The 19,119-nt window shown below is 37.8% G+C and overlaps 1 protein-coding gene across 4 annotated transcripts in view; it reads right to left on the bottom strand.

The window, feature by feature from the left end:
- Positions 1–19,119, bottom strand: part of LRBA (LPS responsive beige-like anchor protein) — a 432,959-nt gene that overhangs the window by 100,817 nt on the left and 313,023 nt on the right. For all 4 annotated transcript variants that reach the window (XM_042467312.1, XM_042467313.1, XM_042467314.1 and 1 more), the window contains exons 45-46: positions 13,291–13,431; positions 8,546–8,665 (exon numbers count right to left, since the gene is read on the bottom strand). In XM_042467312.1, the coding sequence (XP_042323246.1) occupies positions 8,546–8,665; positions 13,291–13,431 (261 nt within the window). The remainder of the gene's footprint in view (positions 1–8,545; positions 8,666–13,290; positions 13,432–19,119) is intronic.

Raw genomic sequence — 19,119 nt, 5'->3', positions numbered from 1 at the left:
ATACTGTGGACAGTCAAAAAGACAAACAAATGTATTCTTGATCAGATCAAATCTGAATTCTCCCTGGAAGTCAAGATGATAAAACTGAAGCTGTTCTAATTTGGCCATATCATTGAGAAGGCATAACTCATTAGAAAAGACAATAATGCTAGGAATGGTAGAGGGCAACAGAAAGAGAGGAAGACCACATGCTGGATGGGTAGACTCAATCAGAAAAGTTGCAGGCATGGATTTGCAGGAACTAAGCTGAGTAGTGGAGGACAGGGAGTATTGGAGATGTCTCATCCACAAGGTTGCTATGAGCTGGGGGCACTTGAGAGCACTTAGCAATGAATATGTGCGTGCAGGGCTTGAGTGGTTGACAAGGATTATTAGCTCAAGGTTCCAGCAAGCAGACTATCTTGCACAGCCAAGTGACCTTGAGAGTAGTTTATGGGCTGTCTCCTGGTATGAAAGAAGAACTCTGGATCTTGGACACTCTTTATAGTGACAAAACACAAATGTGTCAGAAAAGACAAGTTGCCTTCATGTGAATTAATTACTAACAGTGATATAGTGAGTTAGAATTTTAATTCTTCTAACAGTTGTGCAGTTGTGAACAGAACAGTAATAATTTAGAATATTTAGAATTGTTGAGAGCTATAATATTCTAAATTAGAATATGCTAATTCTAAATTATTCTACGTATTCTAAATAATTTAGAATATTTAGATTTTTATTTGTAATAAATAGTATTGATAATTTCCAAACTATGTTTTTCTGACTCAGGATGAAAGAAGGGATTCCTGTTATCCTCTCTGTCAGAAGAACCAGAAAATTAGTGTGGTAGGAACAGTTTCTGCTGCATTACAATAGGAAGTACCTCTTGAAATGAAGCACTTATTATTTTACTTCCTGATTCCCTGATGTTGTCTGAAGTAATGATCTATCTAACTTCAGACCAAAGAAACAGAAGAGAAACAGGGCTATTTCTTTTCCTCAGCCAAGAGAACAGTCATAACTGATGTTTCCTCATCTGTCCCTTTAATGCCAAGCCATTCTGTTATACTACCTGTGTCATCCCAACTACTGTAATCATTCTAATAGACTAACTAGTGTCTGAGTTTACTATTTTATCACTCTCTTCCCTTTCACTATATGTTATGTCTGTTATACTCTAAGTATGAATTGGGGACTGTCTTACTATTCCCTATAGTAAGTTGCTCTGAGATCTTTTTATGCTAATGAGTGAGGCTGAAATGCTTTAATAATAAATTATTAGGAAGTGCCCTTTGTTAATCATGTGCTAATTTACTGAGTTAGCTAAATTTTTAATCTCACATTTTGCAGAGCAACATCCATGCAAAGTAACCACTGCTAATTTAGCCCAAACACAACCTGACCATTATGCAGCTATTGGTACATACATATCATTCCTTTAAGATGTCTCTAAAGATCCCATCAATATATACAGTCAGTCTCTATTTTCACTCTCAAGGAAAAGGTGTGAGATGGGGAGGGATTTCTTCACTGTAGGTGTTTTCTAAACAGGCTTTTCAATTTATCTTTATCACACTGTAATCCCCTTTTCAACCCTATCATTTTAAACCATCATAAAATATATGAGAACATTATTGATATAAGGTACAATCCAATAAAAGAAAAGTATATCTATTTATTTTAAAAAATTGTATCATGCCCTATATTATAAGATCATACATACAAAAAAAACACCCCAAACAATAATAGTTTAATATAGTAAGAGCAATTTAAAGCTGTGCAGAACACATAAAGCAATTTTTAAAAATACATCTATGGTACTGCTCCTACAAGTGGAACTCATAGAAGAGTGTCTTCAGCATATCTCAGTGCCCAGGCAGGTATACATAAGGAGAGGCATTCCTTAAGTATCAAGGTCCCAGACCATAATCCCCATTTTTCCCCAAAATACATAATCCCCACTTCTTTTAGTAATTTACTTTATTATTCTATTAAAATCAGAGCAGTAAGACTCTGCTCAGGCTTGGCTCAATCATTCTCACATCATCTATCATTTATATATTTTTTCTATGAGGCAACTGTTCACTAGTTTGTTACGCTGATACGTGTATTTCATTTCATTTCATTGCATAAAATAGGACATCAATCCAAGATTAGGCAACTATACTTGGGTGACATTAAACAATACATTTGCAAAATCTGAAAAGAAAGCAAGAAAGAAACTGGACACTGAGAGTCCACAACCCTGTAAAAAATTGTTGAAAGCGCTGCATGCTGTAAGAAGAATCTCATGGGCCAGCTTTGGAAGCAATTTGTGTCAGTTGGCATCACACCCCAGGAAATAAAAGTTAGAGCATATATGTAGTCACAACCAATTCTTGTCATCATTCTATGAAAGCTAGGACTTGTGATCAAAGCATCAGCCTAATCTTGAATGACAATCTAACCTTTGTTTGATCCTTGGAAGTTTTATTTTGAAGTGATGATACTGTGTATTACCTCCTTCCTGCCTATCTGGCCTAAATGTTGGAAATTAATAGTTATATGGCAGGGTGGAAAAATGTGCAAATTACCAATGCCTTTCTTGTTGTTACTTTCTTGTCAGGTAAGTGCTAATACTACTCCTACCCACCCCCCTTGCTAAGTCAAACATATGTTTTTACTCCATAGTTATGTAGAATGTAAGGCGTATTTTACCTTCCCAAAATACCTTTAAAATATTAGACAGATGTGAACTTTGACACAGTTAACTACAATTTGACTTTTACTGCAGATAATTTTCATCTGATGGATCATATAGCAAATAAAGACAGTCATGCTCTCTTTTCAACAAAGTAAAGCATGGGGACTGGCTGAATTTAGGTACATGAATGAGACATCAAACAGCTTTTAAATTGTTGCATACAAACAATTATTGTATTCATAGAATTATGTTCTTATTGTACTAAATTAACATCAGATGCCACCAGATCACAAAAGCCTGTGAAGAAATTTAAGCAAGTCAGCTTCCCAAAACTGAGAAGTAGACTTAGATCCTGTTCAATGCCAATAAGTCTTTTAGCCACCACTCACTCCTGCAAGACTTCTCTGCCCTTCCCTTCTTTAAATGTATCTTTGTTGGAAGGATGACAGTAGATATGTTCTGTAGCAGTCAGTGATATACAGTCTGCCCTTTCTTTACATGGGGGATCCATTCCGGACTCCCCTGCGTAAAGTGAATTCCCTGTATGCTCGAGTCCCATTTAAATGAATCGGGCTTGTGCATGCGGCAGCGTGGTGGCACACATACGGCACGGGTGTGCGCCCCATTATTCCCTATGGGACGTGCCTCCCCTTCTCCCAGTGCGTCTTTCAGCATATGCTGAAAATTACGTAAAGCACACCCTGTATTCAAGTCTTTTAGTCCAAGTCTCAAGGTCAGTCTCAAGTCCTTGCAAGATACTTTCAAGTCAAGTCTCAAGTTGGGTCTCAAGTTTGGGAGTAATTTTTAACATATATAAAGGAGAAGACCCACCATCTTAACCTAACATGGATGAGAACCTTCTCTGGAACGTCCTTTCTAGAGAAGGTAAACTAGAATTCCCCTTGCAACCATTCCATAAAGCAGATTGAAACATTTTTGGTTCAGCAGGCCTTTAAGGCCTTCAGAGGGAAAGAGACTTTCATAATTGCTGTTATTGTCTATATTTGGGAGTTTGATTTAATGACCATGTTTTACCTGCTTCTAGCTCTATTGACAGTTTAATTATATTTTTAACTTTTATGCAATCTGAATTTTTAGCTGTATCTGTTTCAAAGTCTGCAAGCTGCCATGAGTCCCAGGTTGAGAAAAAGACATGATATAAATAAATATTATCATCCATTTCACAGTGTACCAGGTGCTATCATCAGTGATTCAGATAATACAGCACGCTCCAAACGGTGTGGGTTCTTTTTGTAATTTTTCTGTTGTGATCCTATCTATGGCAATTTCATTCAGATGTTTTGTCAGTCTATTTAGAATAGCTCCCAGAGCACCTATCACTGCTACAACCACAATTGTTTGCCTTTCCCACAGATGCTGGATCTTTCTCTCTCTCTTTTTGTTTGTTTGTTTGTTAACTTCCCTCAGGTTGTCCTCAACTCATGGAGACCCAATGTATGTGACATCTCCAAGACCAGCTCCACTGCTGTCCCTGTCCCTAGGACCACTATATCTATATTCCAAGCTATCTTTTCCTCAATCAGTTATACAGTATTTGGCCTTTTATGTTCTAGTTGTTTGTGAGCTTGTAAAACCTGAAGACCCATAGGATTTCTACATCACCATTTTCAACAACATTTCCATGCTTATATTCCCTACCAGACCTTTGTGGATGGAAAATGCAATTGCAGAGATAATAGAGTATTATGTATGTGGGTTACACCAACAGAATTCTGGCTAAAATCTTAATGATGAGAGAAAATAATCTTATTCCAAAATGGAGGTCACAAATTTATATATATAATGTATTTTAAAACTATTATTTGTTTCTGTTAAATGGCTATTAGCCCATTCAATATCACTGCTGAAAGGTACAAAAAGGTACCGTTTGTAAGCTCAGGACATTCTATCAGCCATGGTATTTTGTATTATTTGTGGTAGTTACACATTACTTGGCTAAACTAAATGTTTTCAAAGCATTAAGAATTAATGTTAAATTATTAAAAAAAAATTTGGCACCAAAGTTAAAATAAATAAATAAAATTATCCAGGTCATTATCACAACTGTTTATTTGATTCCTGGTATTCTTTTAATTATTCATTATTTTAATTTTGCAAAAGCACAGTGCGGTATAATAATGCAAATAGTTCCTAAGAGGACATGGTATTTCATTGTGTCTGCTTGCTGAGGTGAAAGAAATGATCTGCAGCCTTCATTACAGCACTCAGGAATAATGTTTAATAATAATATTCTCTTTATGGATGCTTATATAGCTATGGATTATTTTTAAAATGCATTATATTGATGTGATAAGGCTGAGGAAGTGATTTCTTTCTTGTTGTGTAAGGAAGTAGCTATATACCTCTTCATAATCTGGTGCAGACGTAGGCTTAAATTTATACAGTAAGTTTATATAGTAATTTCAGAATACACAGACAATAAAAACAAATAATTTAGTCTGGAACCCCATGGACATATCAAGTGTCAAACATAATGTCAAGGAGTTATATCTCCCACAATGTTTGTGACTACATACATATGTGGTCAGTAATGTATATCTAACATAATGCATTAATTTAGACTTCAGTTAGACTAAAAAGCACTGTGGAAATAGCTAAAAGAGTTTTTTTTAAAAAAAAAATAGCTCAATCCTCTGCTTTGACTTAACTATTCAGTTGTTGTTTCCACTATATAATCAAAGACTTGATTAAAGATCATACAGTACAATAATGGAAAGTTCTATGCTAGAGCAGACAGTTTAATTTATGATGTCCTCTCTCCCTGAATGGTTTTTAAGAGTTTAAAACAGAGAAACAATTAGCATTCGTAACAAAAGTGAAGACTATAATTTATTAACATACAGCCCCTCATCATAACAGAGAGGACTATTTACAAGATAAAACCAATGTAATAAAAACTTTTAAAAACAGATAGTGTACCTCTGTGCCTATGAAAACCCAAATGAATAGGTTTATTTCTAATGGGAGGTGTTACTAGGACCTGCATGGTAAGTGTCTATTTAAGGGAAGGCCAGTCTACAGTTATAAATGCTACAAACATTAATGTATAGTTGTAAATGATGAAAATGTTAGAAACTGGGATGGAGAAAGTGTGCTCCACAGACTGCATGCAACTTGTGGGGGTCTTACTTTCCAGCCACTGAAGCCCATAAGGTCCCCACACTGTCAGGAGCTGCATATGCTGTTGTCCTGTCATAACATAGTGATGGAAACTGCTATGAATCTATCCTACAGAATCTTGGGATTTGAAGTTTGGTGGGACACCAGGCCACTCTTACAGGTGGAATATCTCACCAAACTACGAATCCCAAGATTCCACAGGATAGAGCCATGACACTTAAGGTGGCATCAAACTGCTTTATTTCTGCAGTGTGGAAGCACTGTTGGTCTTTCATCCATGTCTGCATCTCACTAATTTACTGAACCAGAAACAAATCTATGTGAATACTTTTAAGTTTGTCTTTTTAAAAAGCTGTCATCTAGGCTTCCAAAAAGAGTGAAAAGCAACAACCCAATACACTTAAGTGTGGGTGGTTTACTTCCCTTGCTGTCTAGGCCTGATTAACACTATTGAAAGATAGGTAAAATGGTTGTACAGTTTGCCGTCCTGTAGTCATCCAAGTCAAGCCTTTCCATCTTGTGAGGTTTAGACCCAATACACTGGAAGCCTTGTAAAACTACAAGGCCACCCCTTCCGGCTCTTTCCTTTCTTCAGCCCATAGCAAACTCCACACAGATGGTAGCCACTAAGACACAGGGGAGTGGCTTTTACTAACAACAGTTAAGATAGAAAAGACTGCTTAGGTTAAAATTCTGTGCTTTTAATCCCTTCCCCATGACAAAAAAACAAACAAACATATATCACTTTCAAGGTATCCTGTAGGCCATCTCTGAAATTTCTCATATTTGCTATGTGGTACACAGGGCTGAAGTTTATGAAAACACAAGTCTAACACAAGCCAGTGTTTATCTTTTCATTATATTTTCATTCCCCTCCTCCCAGGATTGCAGTTACATATTGAAGCTTAACTAAGGGCCTTCGGTTTCACTGCTATACAACCTGGATTATGCTGGACCTTATACCATATATATTAGCTTCCAGACCATGACTATATAGCTAGATAGATCTCCTATCTATTAAATGTGAAGACCATCTCATTCGTTCACAGAAAGAAAATTTAATTCTCATGCAGTAAAATAAGAAAACCATGTTAGTCTGTGGGTACTTTACCCTTCTGGCAAATACTATTAGAGTTCAGAGACACATGAATCAGATTTGCTAGGAGTTTTGGCAAAAGTCTGTTTTTGCTGTTTGTAATTACCTAGATTACATATCAGTGGCTGTTCCTCCTTGACATCAGTATTTGTTATGTTAATGGAACAACATAAATATATTCAGCATGTGGAGTACATAGTTATTAATCTGGTTGCATCAAAGGTGGGAAAAGTGCACAGGTTTCAACAGACTTCTGAGTTGTAGTTTGAAAAAGTTACCATCAGCCCATTATATTAAGGAATTTGCATCATATGTTTAGAAGCATATTACAGATACAGCAATTATGATAGATTTCAAATCATTAGGTAGAGTCCTCTTTGCCTTGGCACCCATCTGTGGAGTTCTCTTCCCTTGGAGGCTCTGTTGGTAGCAACTTTAGCCAAGCTAAAACATGGCTTTTTATTAAAGCCTTTGGAGTCTAACTGATTTTTCCAAAACATACACAAACAAAACTGTTTGAACTATCTAGCCGGTTTAAGCTTGTTAAATTGTTTAATATGCTTTCAATTGGTTTCACTCGTTTTTATTAAATAATGATCAACATTTTGTATATAATCAATTTTAACATTTTCCTGAAATCTACTTAAAAAGGAAAAGATATAGACACTGTTAAAAAAAAAGCATGAGTCTCATAACATTTAACACAAAAGGAACAGATCACCACCTGTTTCAAATGCCCTATTGAATGTAACTATGGGCAGGAAAAAGCAGCTTGATCCTGCTTTATTCAAAAGCAGTTGAAATCCTGCTGCACACATGGCCCACTCCTAAGGCAGTCTGACTACGCATGGCCTGACTGCACAGCACAGCACAGCATCAAGGCGCACCATTAGATTTTTTTTGTTGTTGCCTCCCCAACATACATGTGCACTAATGCACAAATACACCGACTGCAACCTCCAAGTACCTTCCATGTCCGCCTAGATGCCACCTCATTGCATGGCTGCCCTTTTGATCAGCTACACAGTTGCATGTGCGATGCTCTACCAGTACAGGGGATCATGACATCGAAGTGAGTGATATATTTGCAAAGCAGAATCATGGATGTCCCCCATACATGCACCCTTAAACCCCCTTCACTCCAAGGCCCCCTGTTGGACTGTCTAGTTTCTGTATGTTGTAATAACATCCTAGAGTTGTCACACTTTCATTTCCTTGCTTTGCCAGAGCCCTACACTCGCATTAGGGCTTTTATATGCAGGTGTGAAGATGCACATTTTCTACCTTGAGTCATACTATCCCAACTTATTTTTGCTTTGGTTTTTAGCCCTGGAGCGTGGCTTCGGTCTGATTTCCAGCTGCTTTTAAGATGTGCACTGTCTAAACGCCCCACCTTCAAAGTGGCTGAAAATTACTTTATTTTGTCCATCTGTTTCACCACACAGTGTACAAACTGAAGTGATTTTTTTACTCTGCTGCTGCTCCTTCAATTGTTTCTCCACTGTTGAATATAAGTGCAATTCTTCAAGGCACAAACCTGTCCTTTTATACACAGCAAAACACAATGCCATTTTAATGTCTCTTGGTAAACAAATAACCATCATTGTATCAAGCTTTCACTATTAATTACATTTACAGAGCTTTACCTTGATATCAGAGGTGTCACGCTGACAATTGCGCCATGCCCGTGAAATTGAAGAAAATGTTCTGTCTGCATGGTCAAACTTTCCTCCTTGCAAGTTTAGGAAGAATGTTGTGAAAGGTTCCTAAGAATATTTAAAGAAAAAGAAGAAGGTGAAATATCTGGGAGACAGTTTCACTTTTCAATATTTAATATTTTTGACCATTTCCAAATTGAACTAGAACTTAATTTGCAAATGTTATATCTGTGGAGAGTAAAGAAAAACAAAAGAGATAATATGGATGATCAATCTATTGTGATAGAATACCACAATTTAAAAGAATAAAGTTTAGATAGGTAAAATCATGATGCCTTATATTTTGACATATTATATTTTAAATCATTGTATTTCAATGCACTTTAAATAAATGCTACTATAACTAGAAGCAGATGTAGTATAATAGTTAAGAGGAGTATACAGTACAAAGTAGAAAGAGTTCTAGATTACTATCATAACTAAATTCACTAGAGGCTTTAGGGAAAAAAATTATGTCTTTCAAATCAGTTCTCCCCACTCGAGAAGAATCTGTAAAATGGGGAGAATATTACAATATAAAGCTGCTGGGAGAAGTACTGAAATGATGGGATAAACGCAATGTATTCTTCTTTCATTAGCTTATCAGCTATGGCTGCAATGCTACATAATGATTAGCACACATTTAAATGCAACAATTTAAAGTTGTACATAAGTGTGACAGTGTGTAGGCCAGGATCTAAAATACCATTTCATTTCCACTTTTAGCTGGCCACGTAACAATTTATTCTCTTTGAACCTCAGACACTTTCCTACCAAGTCTTTATATAAACTGTCTTTAGATCCTCTGCCAGCTTTTGAAACAATTTGTCATTTAAAAAGGTGGGATGAGTGTATGTAACTAATGATGAAGTGCTTTGGATATTATGCATTATTCAGTTAAAACGTCCCTAGAAATATAGCATGAAAGGGATAGGTGAGTATGTGCAAGAGGTGAACATACCTTATACAGTTCACAATTAAGAAAAGAAAAATGTTGGAACAAATGAAAACCCTCCTCCTTCCAGTCAAAGGACACTTAAGCACATATTAGTGGATAATTACTTGAAATTAGCTAAGTACCATAAATTACCTCAAGGATTTATGTCTGCTTGTACCATCCTAACAAGGTTTAATTAATGATGTGCTGCTAATGCTTTCCCAAAGAAATTAGTTTCCATCAAATAAATCATCATTCCAGTGTATTTTACAGAAACATTGTGTGTTTTATAAATATATTATATCTCCTCTATTGCAACAATATATGTAATTATACCACAACATTATTAGGAAAGGGAGGTCATGATCATTCTGTTTTTATACAGTATCATAATGCCTTATTTTACTTTGCAGTGCTACACATTAAATACTTCTAATATGACCATATTCCATTTCTTTTTTAAAGAAGCCATAAAAACATATTTCCAAACAGGAGAAGGGGCGAGGGGAGCTTGAAAAAACATATTCAAATTTTCAAGAGGCTTATTTGAAAAATATATTCTCAGGGACAGCTTTCATATCTAACTTATATAATAAAAATATGTTTAGAATTTAAAAGCCAGGTTGCATATCTGTAACTGTAGTTTTTCAAGTGGTCATCCATGAACTCGCACAGATGGGCTATTTTCACCTGTGAAGTGCATCACTTAGAACCTTGTGGAGCTGTTATATAAGCTTTTTGATGGTAACTCCACCTTACCCACCCTCTTGACACTGTATAGCACCCTTCACACCAAATCCCTTCAGTTCCATGGATGGCACAACAGTAGCACCCAAGGGCCACAAGAGAAGCAGGACACAATGTGTGGAGACATTGGAGAAGCAGGACACACAATCTGTGTGAGTTCGCAGGTGACCACTTAAAGAATTACAGCTACGGGTGTGCAACCCATCTTCTTCTTTGTCTTTATGACTCACACAAAAGGAAGACTAGTCAAGGAGGTGAGCTAAGTAAATCAAAGACACTATTCATTTTGAAAGATGTTGTGCCAAAACAGGCAGTCCTAGTTTCAAAGAATAACAGATGAAAAGTAACTGGCCCCTATGGGAACCCAAAGTCTTATCGACATAGTATGTTAAAGCGTAACATTGAAAGATTGAAGAGCCTTCTTCAAATCATTCATTGGATTTTGCATTAATTCAGGCAGAATAATATTTCAGTTAAGAAGAAAGAAAAAAAGAACCTTCACTAAAAAGTAATGTCAGACCTGAGGACAACTTTGTTCTAGTGAAGAAGTAAGAAGGGTAAGTCAACTTGAAGAGCACAAAGCTCCCCAGCTCTCCTGTCAAGGTGATGACTACTAGCAAAGTGCTTGTCCTCACCAGCAACTTAGCCCGCACTCTCTCCTACAGATGCTGGTATACTCCCATACAATAGGTGGGCCTAGTACAGAAGATGAGTAGAACTTCTTTGTCAATGTATCATGTTTTCTACTCTCTTTATCTGAGGGCATTGAATGTGTCTTCTGAGTCTCAATTACAATCAAATTTGGCTTTGGGTGTTGCAAAAGGCAATCAGAATCAGATGTCATCACTCAGTACAGAGAGTCCACCTTCCTCAATGTTGATGGGATTGTGGAAGGAGTTGTCTAAGAATGACATGAGATCATCAGCAAGGAAGGGAAGAGTTGGATGGAAGAAGGGGTAGGGACTCTTCCTTGAATCTTGCTATAAACAAGGTTGAGTGGTTCCATCTCTTGTTGCTTAACCCGTAGATTCAGAGCTTGGGCCGTCTTAAGTACCTGTTCTGCAAAGAAGTGGACCCTATCCTTTGGAAAGGACAAGTCACATTCTCTCAATGTTCTCAGAAGGGATCATTCTAGAGGATGGCCACAAGATAGAAAAGAAGAGTCCAAATCAGAGTTGTCTGAGGAAGACAAATGATGCTGATAGGCAAAACCACATCTTGATTCTGAGGGTGAGCCCAAGGAGGAACTCAGGGTGATGTAGTCCAAGCAAGAGGCAAGAAGGCTAGTAGTGTTGTCAGTTAATCATGTTGGAACAGACTACACATGTTAAGGAGACTGTGGATTAATGACATCTGCAAGCCAATTAGGGGGAAGAGGGATGACTGGACGTGAAGGCAAGGTCACAAGTGATGATGCCACATAAAAAGTTTTAGGTGAAAGTCAGGTACAAAAAAAAATGGTCACAATAAGTAACCTCATAATAATGGTGAAAATGAGGATCGTGCACCAAGTGATAGCCACTTTCAACATCATAATAAGTCTTCTGAGAAGGAAAATGACAGTACAGTGAATGCTGTAGAGCAGACTTAGAATGTCTGCTGATGACATGCTTCTTATGAGGCTGAACATAGAACATAGTACTGACGATCCTTGAAGCCATGTTGATGAGAGCAATGGTCATCAGATTCATGTCTCACCCAACACCTGGGAAGAGATCTGCCTTGAAAGGATGAAAACAGTGAGATCACACTAGAATAAGAGGTGGAGGAATGGCAGTGGTGAGAAACACAGTGACAAGGAGATGATGGTACAAACCAGAGAATTTCTGGATACTGCACCATTGAAAGTAATTCATTACAGACCTGCACCAAAGTCAGAGGAGGGAAATGCACATCAACAACTCATAGCAAAGAGGTTGCAGGAGCAGACTGTGGAGCTGTCACCAGAGGTCGTGAACATGTGGAGGGAAAATCTACAATCTCCTCTTTGGAAGCAGAGGCCATTTGAACCTGAATAATCTAAGGATTTGGTCGAAGAATGATGCTGAGTTCCCATAGCTGGACGAGGTGAGGTGGCTTAAGTGGTGACTAGTTCTGCAACCAGAATATTTGAATTGGGCAGAGACAGCTGAGTGTTTGGCCTTCTTCTTCTGCCTCTTCCATTTCCCCTTTCTAATGGGGTGAGGTCCCTAGATGAAGGGAGTAGCCCAAGTGACTAGAAGCTCAAGAGGCTAGGCAGGCCTCTTAGGTGAATGTACGGTATCAACTGCCAAAACTAAGGCCAAATGCACTGACTTTTCCTTGGAGTCTCTGATCCACATCAGATTCAAAAAGTGATTGCTTTGTAGCAAGTGATACAGAGGAGCCAGTCTGAATATATATATATATACACACACACACAGACACACACACACACACACACACACACACACATGTTAAGGTGAATAGGAATGCTATTTTTTTATTTAAAAACAAAAGTACAGTTTACATGTGTAATATATCCATAAATGAATAATTGTCTATAAATTGATATCTTTTGTCATCATTAACAAAAAGCAAATCTTAAAGGGACGTCATCTTAATGTGCCATTGTATTTTATGGGACTTGAGTATCCACAGATTTTGGTATCCACAGGGAGGGGAGTCCTGGAACCAAACCCCAGTGGACACCAAGGGCCTACTATATAGCCCCGTAGAAACATCCCTTCAGTGCTGCTGGCACACTGGATGAAAAGGAACTGCGGAGAACTGGAGGAAGGAATGTGATTAAAAAAAAGCTTGTGTAACAGCTCTAGAAGTTTCCATATGTGCAGATAACCCATTTGTGTGAGTCACAGAGACCACAAAGAAAAAACAATTTTATTTTTGACCATCGAAAGCAAGCTATTGATTTCACTAAACTCTCAAAATCTCAGTAGGTTAATGGCAATTGACTTTAGTTCTGTACTTGAACCATTTGTTGATCTGTACAGTAATATGAAAGAAAAACACTTTAAACGATTTTACTTACAATTCTTAACAACCAAGTGAGTGTAAAACTTGCTGTTGAATAATGTGTCCCATAATGGAACTTTGGAACCTGTTCATCTTCCCATGTTTCATAGCGTTCTGCAAAGAATGCACCTCTTTTAGGATTAAGGGCACCAATAGGCTAGGGAAAAGAAAAAGAACACACTTAATACATAATGTTGGCAATATTTGTAACATTTCATCCTCTAAGTTACTAATGGACATTTAAATAAAGTTTAAGTTTTGAAGTCATTCTCTACCACATATTTTGCCTAAGTAAACATTTCAGAGTCATTAGGCACATCTTACACATAAATGCTAACAGAGTTAACTGCTTCCTCTAACAAGAGCATAATGTCACTTAAATACACAAGTAAATATTTAAACCACATAGGTGCAGCCACAAAGAGAGTGAATAACTGCTCTTGGTCAAAAATGGACTAGATATAAATACCCTTGACCTTTCCTAAAATTAAAATTGGTAACCATACCCATAAGTGAATATGGTAGGGTTAACCTTTTTGGATAAGCTGAGAACTATATTATAATACACCTCTAATTTTAAGGTCAAGGTCGATGGCCCTGCAATTTTCCCCACATGTTGTCAAATAGTGGGTATTGAACCCAGTCATTGGCAAAACAAGCCAGAGGAATTCAAGATGATTTAGGCTCTATTACAATGTTTAATTGAATGGCATGGAGATATTTATATGCATGGGAACTGAACAGTGTAACGCTACAGGAAAAGAGATTCCACCTAACCATTAGGGAGAACTTCCTGACAGTAGAACATGCTGTCTTAGGCGTGTTACAGACCATCCAGAATGGGCGGTCTGCTGCCACCGCCATTTGCAGCATGAAGGAGCCCCAGCGTCCAAACCACATGGCTCTTCCGCGCTGCAAATAAGAAGCCCCAAAATGGCGCTTCTCTTTGTGTCGTGGCTATGACACCGTGAGGCGCCAATGGCGCACTCACGGCATCATTTGCATTGTGTGACGTGCGGACGCAATGCGTCCGCTACGTCAAGATGGTGCCCCCCATGTGGAATGTGCGCCGCCATTTTGTACGGACTCGGTCCGTATTAGGGTTAGGGGCGTCCGGAAGGGAAGCCCCTTCTCAACCCTAATACATACCAAGGCAACCCTAGCACGCTGCTTCAGCGCATCTGTAACGCGCCTTAGAGAATGGTGGATGCTCCTTCTTTGGAGGTTTTTAAACAGAGACTGGATGGCCATCTGCTGGGAGTACTTTGACTGTGTATTCCTGCATGGCAAGGGATTTGACAGGATGGCCCTTGGGGTTCACAGACCACAGGCTAAATAAAGTGCCTTTGGCTACTTTGGGGGCATAGCGTTTACATGATGCATGTCCCCAAAGCAGCAGGAAGCTGTGCTGAGGCCACACTCTGGTCCAAAGGACTGGATTAAAAAGGAGTAAATTAAAAATGACTCTTGGCCAGCACACCCTGGGACCTGTAGTGGCGGGCCTCTGTGGGAGCAGGCCGTGCAGTTGCTGAAATCCTGTTTGATCACAGCCAGAGGCCACTCTTTATCAGCCGTTTGTTTCACCCCTATGACTCCAGCACTATGATTGTATATTTAAAAGCATACCCCAAAAGCGATCTAACTACTGTACATATTTGCTAACATTAAGTGGCATGTTCCAAGTCCTTCTCAAATACAAAGAAAAAGATGCAATAAATTTCAAATGTATTTTAAAATAAGCCACTCTAACATTAAAAAAACTATTAGGAATAAAACAGAAGTTTTTGATTATCTTTCTGTCAGTAGTTGCCATCACTATACAGACTAGAACCATCCAATACGTCCAATAGTTATGCAAAATTTGGCACATTTTTCCTTGATAAATTGTCTCACCAAAGAGGAGTAGCACTGACTTTGAAAAATAACAGAAGCATTTAAAGAAATCCAGTTCCCCTTTGTAACTTGTGCAACAATGAACTACACATGTAAGGCAACTACAAATGTTTAAAATTAAATAGAATTTATTTTGTTACTTAGCAATAGAATGGTTTTTCCTTTTGCTTCCTGTTGTAGACATTTTTCCTCTTATGTATATTCCTATGGACTATGTAGCAAAAAAACCCTGGAAATCTTCTAATATGAATAATAAAACCGTTTCTTAAAAGCAGATGCTACAAAAAGGTTGCTTTTTTCCCCCTGAGGCAGCTAACATATTAATAAAGGATTGGATTCATCCTGATGTTAATACTGTGTTTGTCAAAAAACAAAACAAACAAAAAAAAAACCTCCATCTGTTTTTATGTTTGGTGACATTCAACCATGTCTGGCCTTACTTTTAAAAGAGACATAAGGCCATTTGTAAATAAGTTACACTTCAGTAGCAGTGCAGTATCTGTATGGCACTGAAGCTTTTCAAAGACATGCTTTTAACTGCTCTTGTTTTTATTATTTTCTGAGTAGGACCAGCACAGATCAATAGTTATAGAATTACATTCACTGAATATAAAGCTAAAACCAATTAGGATTGATTTAATTCTCTTTTGAAAAAAGAAATAAAAGGAATCATGTGGAGATCCATACAGACAGAATGCACAGTATTGATTTTTACCCCTTCTATTTTGTTACACTTGGTTTCTGAAACCTAGCAATAGGACAACTATCAAGCCACAGCATTTTTATTTCCATGCAGGCTTTTTTTTTTTAAGTCACCAAACTGGGGGATGGGGGGCTTAGAAATAAAGAACTATGAGACTGTGCTCTGACAATGATACACTATCAGCTTACTCAAAGAAGTTACAGAGGGAATACACACATTGAATTATACATTACACAAATGCTCTGATTTATTGTGGTAATAACATCCACCTCATTAAAAGATTCTGCTTTGCTGCAGTCAGAAAGCTACATATTGTTTACTGCTATAAATTAATGGCAGTGCACAGAAGACTGTGGAACCCATGTAACAATAGATCTGTAATGACAGTGCTGTATATCACTGCTTCCACAGCAGCTTCGTAATAAAATGGAGACAGTGTATTGGGCTAATACATTCTACTAGGCTGACCCACATTTTCCTGACAATTGCTATAAGGCCTTGCAAACAGTTAACTAATTGTCTACCATTTAGGAGAGTAAAAAAAGAAGAAGATGAAGAAGAAGCAAAAACTATCCCTTCTAAAATACTCCTCTTATTCTCTTATATGAAATGTTTGTTCTTTTTTTACTATCATATTTTGAAAGGGATAACTACTGTTCTGCTTAATTGGCTTTGAAGTGGCATTATTCTCATACGGGTGCCAAAGCTAGGAAATTCCCAATTGTGATGCATCAGCCATAAATGTGTTTATGAAAACTGAGTGCCAAGAGCTGCTCACTGGCCCACACAGGAGAAATGGCATTCATAGGGGGGAAAGCAGTCCTTTGACCTACAGTAATGCAATATATCTTACTTATTGCAGAAATAGATGCAGCAGTAAGAGAGATGCAATTATATGGTTAGATACTGCTAAAAGAGCTCAAGTTTAAACTGAGAAATACAAGCAGAAGCTAACCATGTTAATGATATGTTTTTCAGGAATAAGCAAGGAAAGCCCAGAAAGGGATCTCAGTGATTTATTCAAAACCTTCAGATAATAAATTGTGCTAGCTTTCTTTGTGCGGATAGATCTCCTCTTAACAAAATGCATTTGTTTCAGTATTACCTACAAGCTTAACAGATAAAATGGAAGTAATGACATAATTAAACATTAATTAAAAATAAACTAAAGCAGCAACACAAACCAATATTAATAAATCAAAACAATATAAAGCAACAGAATTCACATCTATCGTATGTACCAAAAGCAAAAGGAAACACAAAGCCTCATCAGTTGCTTCCAACATTCTTCCCTTAACAGCCATGTTTTAACCTGACAGGCAGCAGAATAAACTGAAAGATCGGGCCAGGTAGGTTTCCCATTGGAGGACCTTTCACAATGATGGTGCCACAAAAGGACCTGCTCCAAGTATTCACCTACTACAGTAAATGGAAAGAACATGATAATGCACTGTTCTTTTCCCAGAGCAGCAAACAGAGCAATGGTTATGGTCCAGAAAACAGATTCTTTAACATGAGTACTGTATCTGGGAGCTACTTTTCCTGCTTCCCACAAACTATAAATCTCCAAACTGCTTGGTGATATTGACACTGTCCATGAGTATTGCAAGCTACACAGCCTGAATGGCCCCACATTCATCTCCATACCATGCAGTTAATTTCATAATAACAGCTTAGAATAATGTTTGGGATTTTTTTTAAAAAAAAAAAACCTCTACACTATGTCTGTTTTAGCTATTTTGTGTTAGTTGTACTGTAACCCATGTACCGCATACCATGCAGGTTCAGACAAGTCTACATAGGGACCACCAAATGCAGTGTGCAAACAAGAATCAAGGAACACGAGAGACACTGCAGACTGGGCCAGCCAGAAAAATCAGCAGTAGCAGAACATGTTACAAACCATCCTGGGCATAAAATACTCTTTGAAAACACTGAAATTCTGGACCATGCCAACCACTACCATGTCAGAATGCACAGGAAAGCCACTGAAATCCACAAACATCTGGATAATTTCAACCAGAAAGAAGAAACCCTTAAAGTGAACAAAATTTGGCTACCCGTCCTGTGTAATAGCAAAATAAGGACTCAGCAAATCCACAAAAAACTATGGATGCCGGTCATGAAAGCCTTCGACTTCACATCTCCATCCTTTGTGAGGCCACAGGCCCCCTTTGTAGGTGGAGGACACTGAATTTCTCAAGAAGCCTTCATGCTCTTGCATCAGGGAAACTTTAGGTGATGTTGAGGGAAAACATGCCAATGCAATCCAAAATACTGGGGAAAAAAGGGTTTTTTAAATCTTTGTTGGCGGTAAAGAAGGAGATTTCAGCCTGCAAGAAATACCCCTTCGTACCATCTGAACTGATAACAAAGACAGCCAAATGCAGGCATATGACTAACATCTTCATTTTTTTCCTGTATGGTTTTTAACACCTTGCCTGATGAAGAGGCCAGTGGAGCTACGAAAGTTTGCAACATGTTATTGTGCATTTTGGTTGTCCCAATAAAGGTATCCCTCTTTGGGGGATTTTTGTTGTTACTGGATTTGCTATATGGTCAGCACGGCTACCCCTGATGTTTTTTTGTCTCAAAATTAAACTGCTATAAATAATGACATTTTGATTTCTGTTTGTAAGGACTGTGAGCTTCACTGAATTCAAATACTTCGACCAAACACTGGGATATAAATCAAGTAAGCTAGGAAGCAAATAATATCAATTACAGTTTTTAAATCTATTAATTACCTTATCTGTTAGGACAGGAGTCATGTATGCTATGTGAAGCTTTTTTAAAGGCAGATGCCATTCCAGCTTGTATTAACAGATGTATAATATTCCTGAGATCCAGTCACATTCCAATTAGCAGTGATTAGACCTTAACCAGAGCACTGCCTTATGTTTTGCTCACCTCATTTTGAGATAGAGACCAACAAGTTGGGTAGATATTTAAATGACAAACTAAAATAATAGTGAAAAGCTACGCACAGAAGGGAAAAGAAGACAGAACAGGAAATCTTCTATTACCCTCCCCCCCAAAAATATATGTTAAACAATGATCATATACCAAAGCCACTAAAGGAGGACTAATTGATTTAACGTACAGCAAAACAAGACATACTTCTAACTACATTTGGGAAACGGATCAATTGTTCGGACAGCCTTAGAGACATAACATATCTAATTTCTTAATGGATTGTATGCCTCCCTCTCAGCCCCTACGTTCTGAATCATGTGTTGTTGTTGTTGT

This window comes from Sceloporus undulatus, chromosome 5, assembly GCF_019175285.1.
Source record: "Sceloporus undulatus isolate JIND9_A2432 ecotype Alabama chromosome 5, SceUnd_v1.1, whole genome shotgun sequence".
Lineage (NCBI taxonomy): Eukaryota > Metazoa > Chordata > Lepidosauria > Squamata > Phrynosomatidae > Sceloporus > Sceloporus undulatus.
Note: the sequence above shows the minus strand (reverse complement) of the source record. Positions and strands in the feature narration are given on the sequence as shown.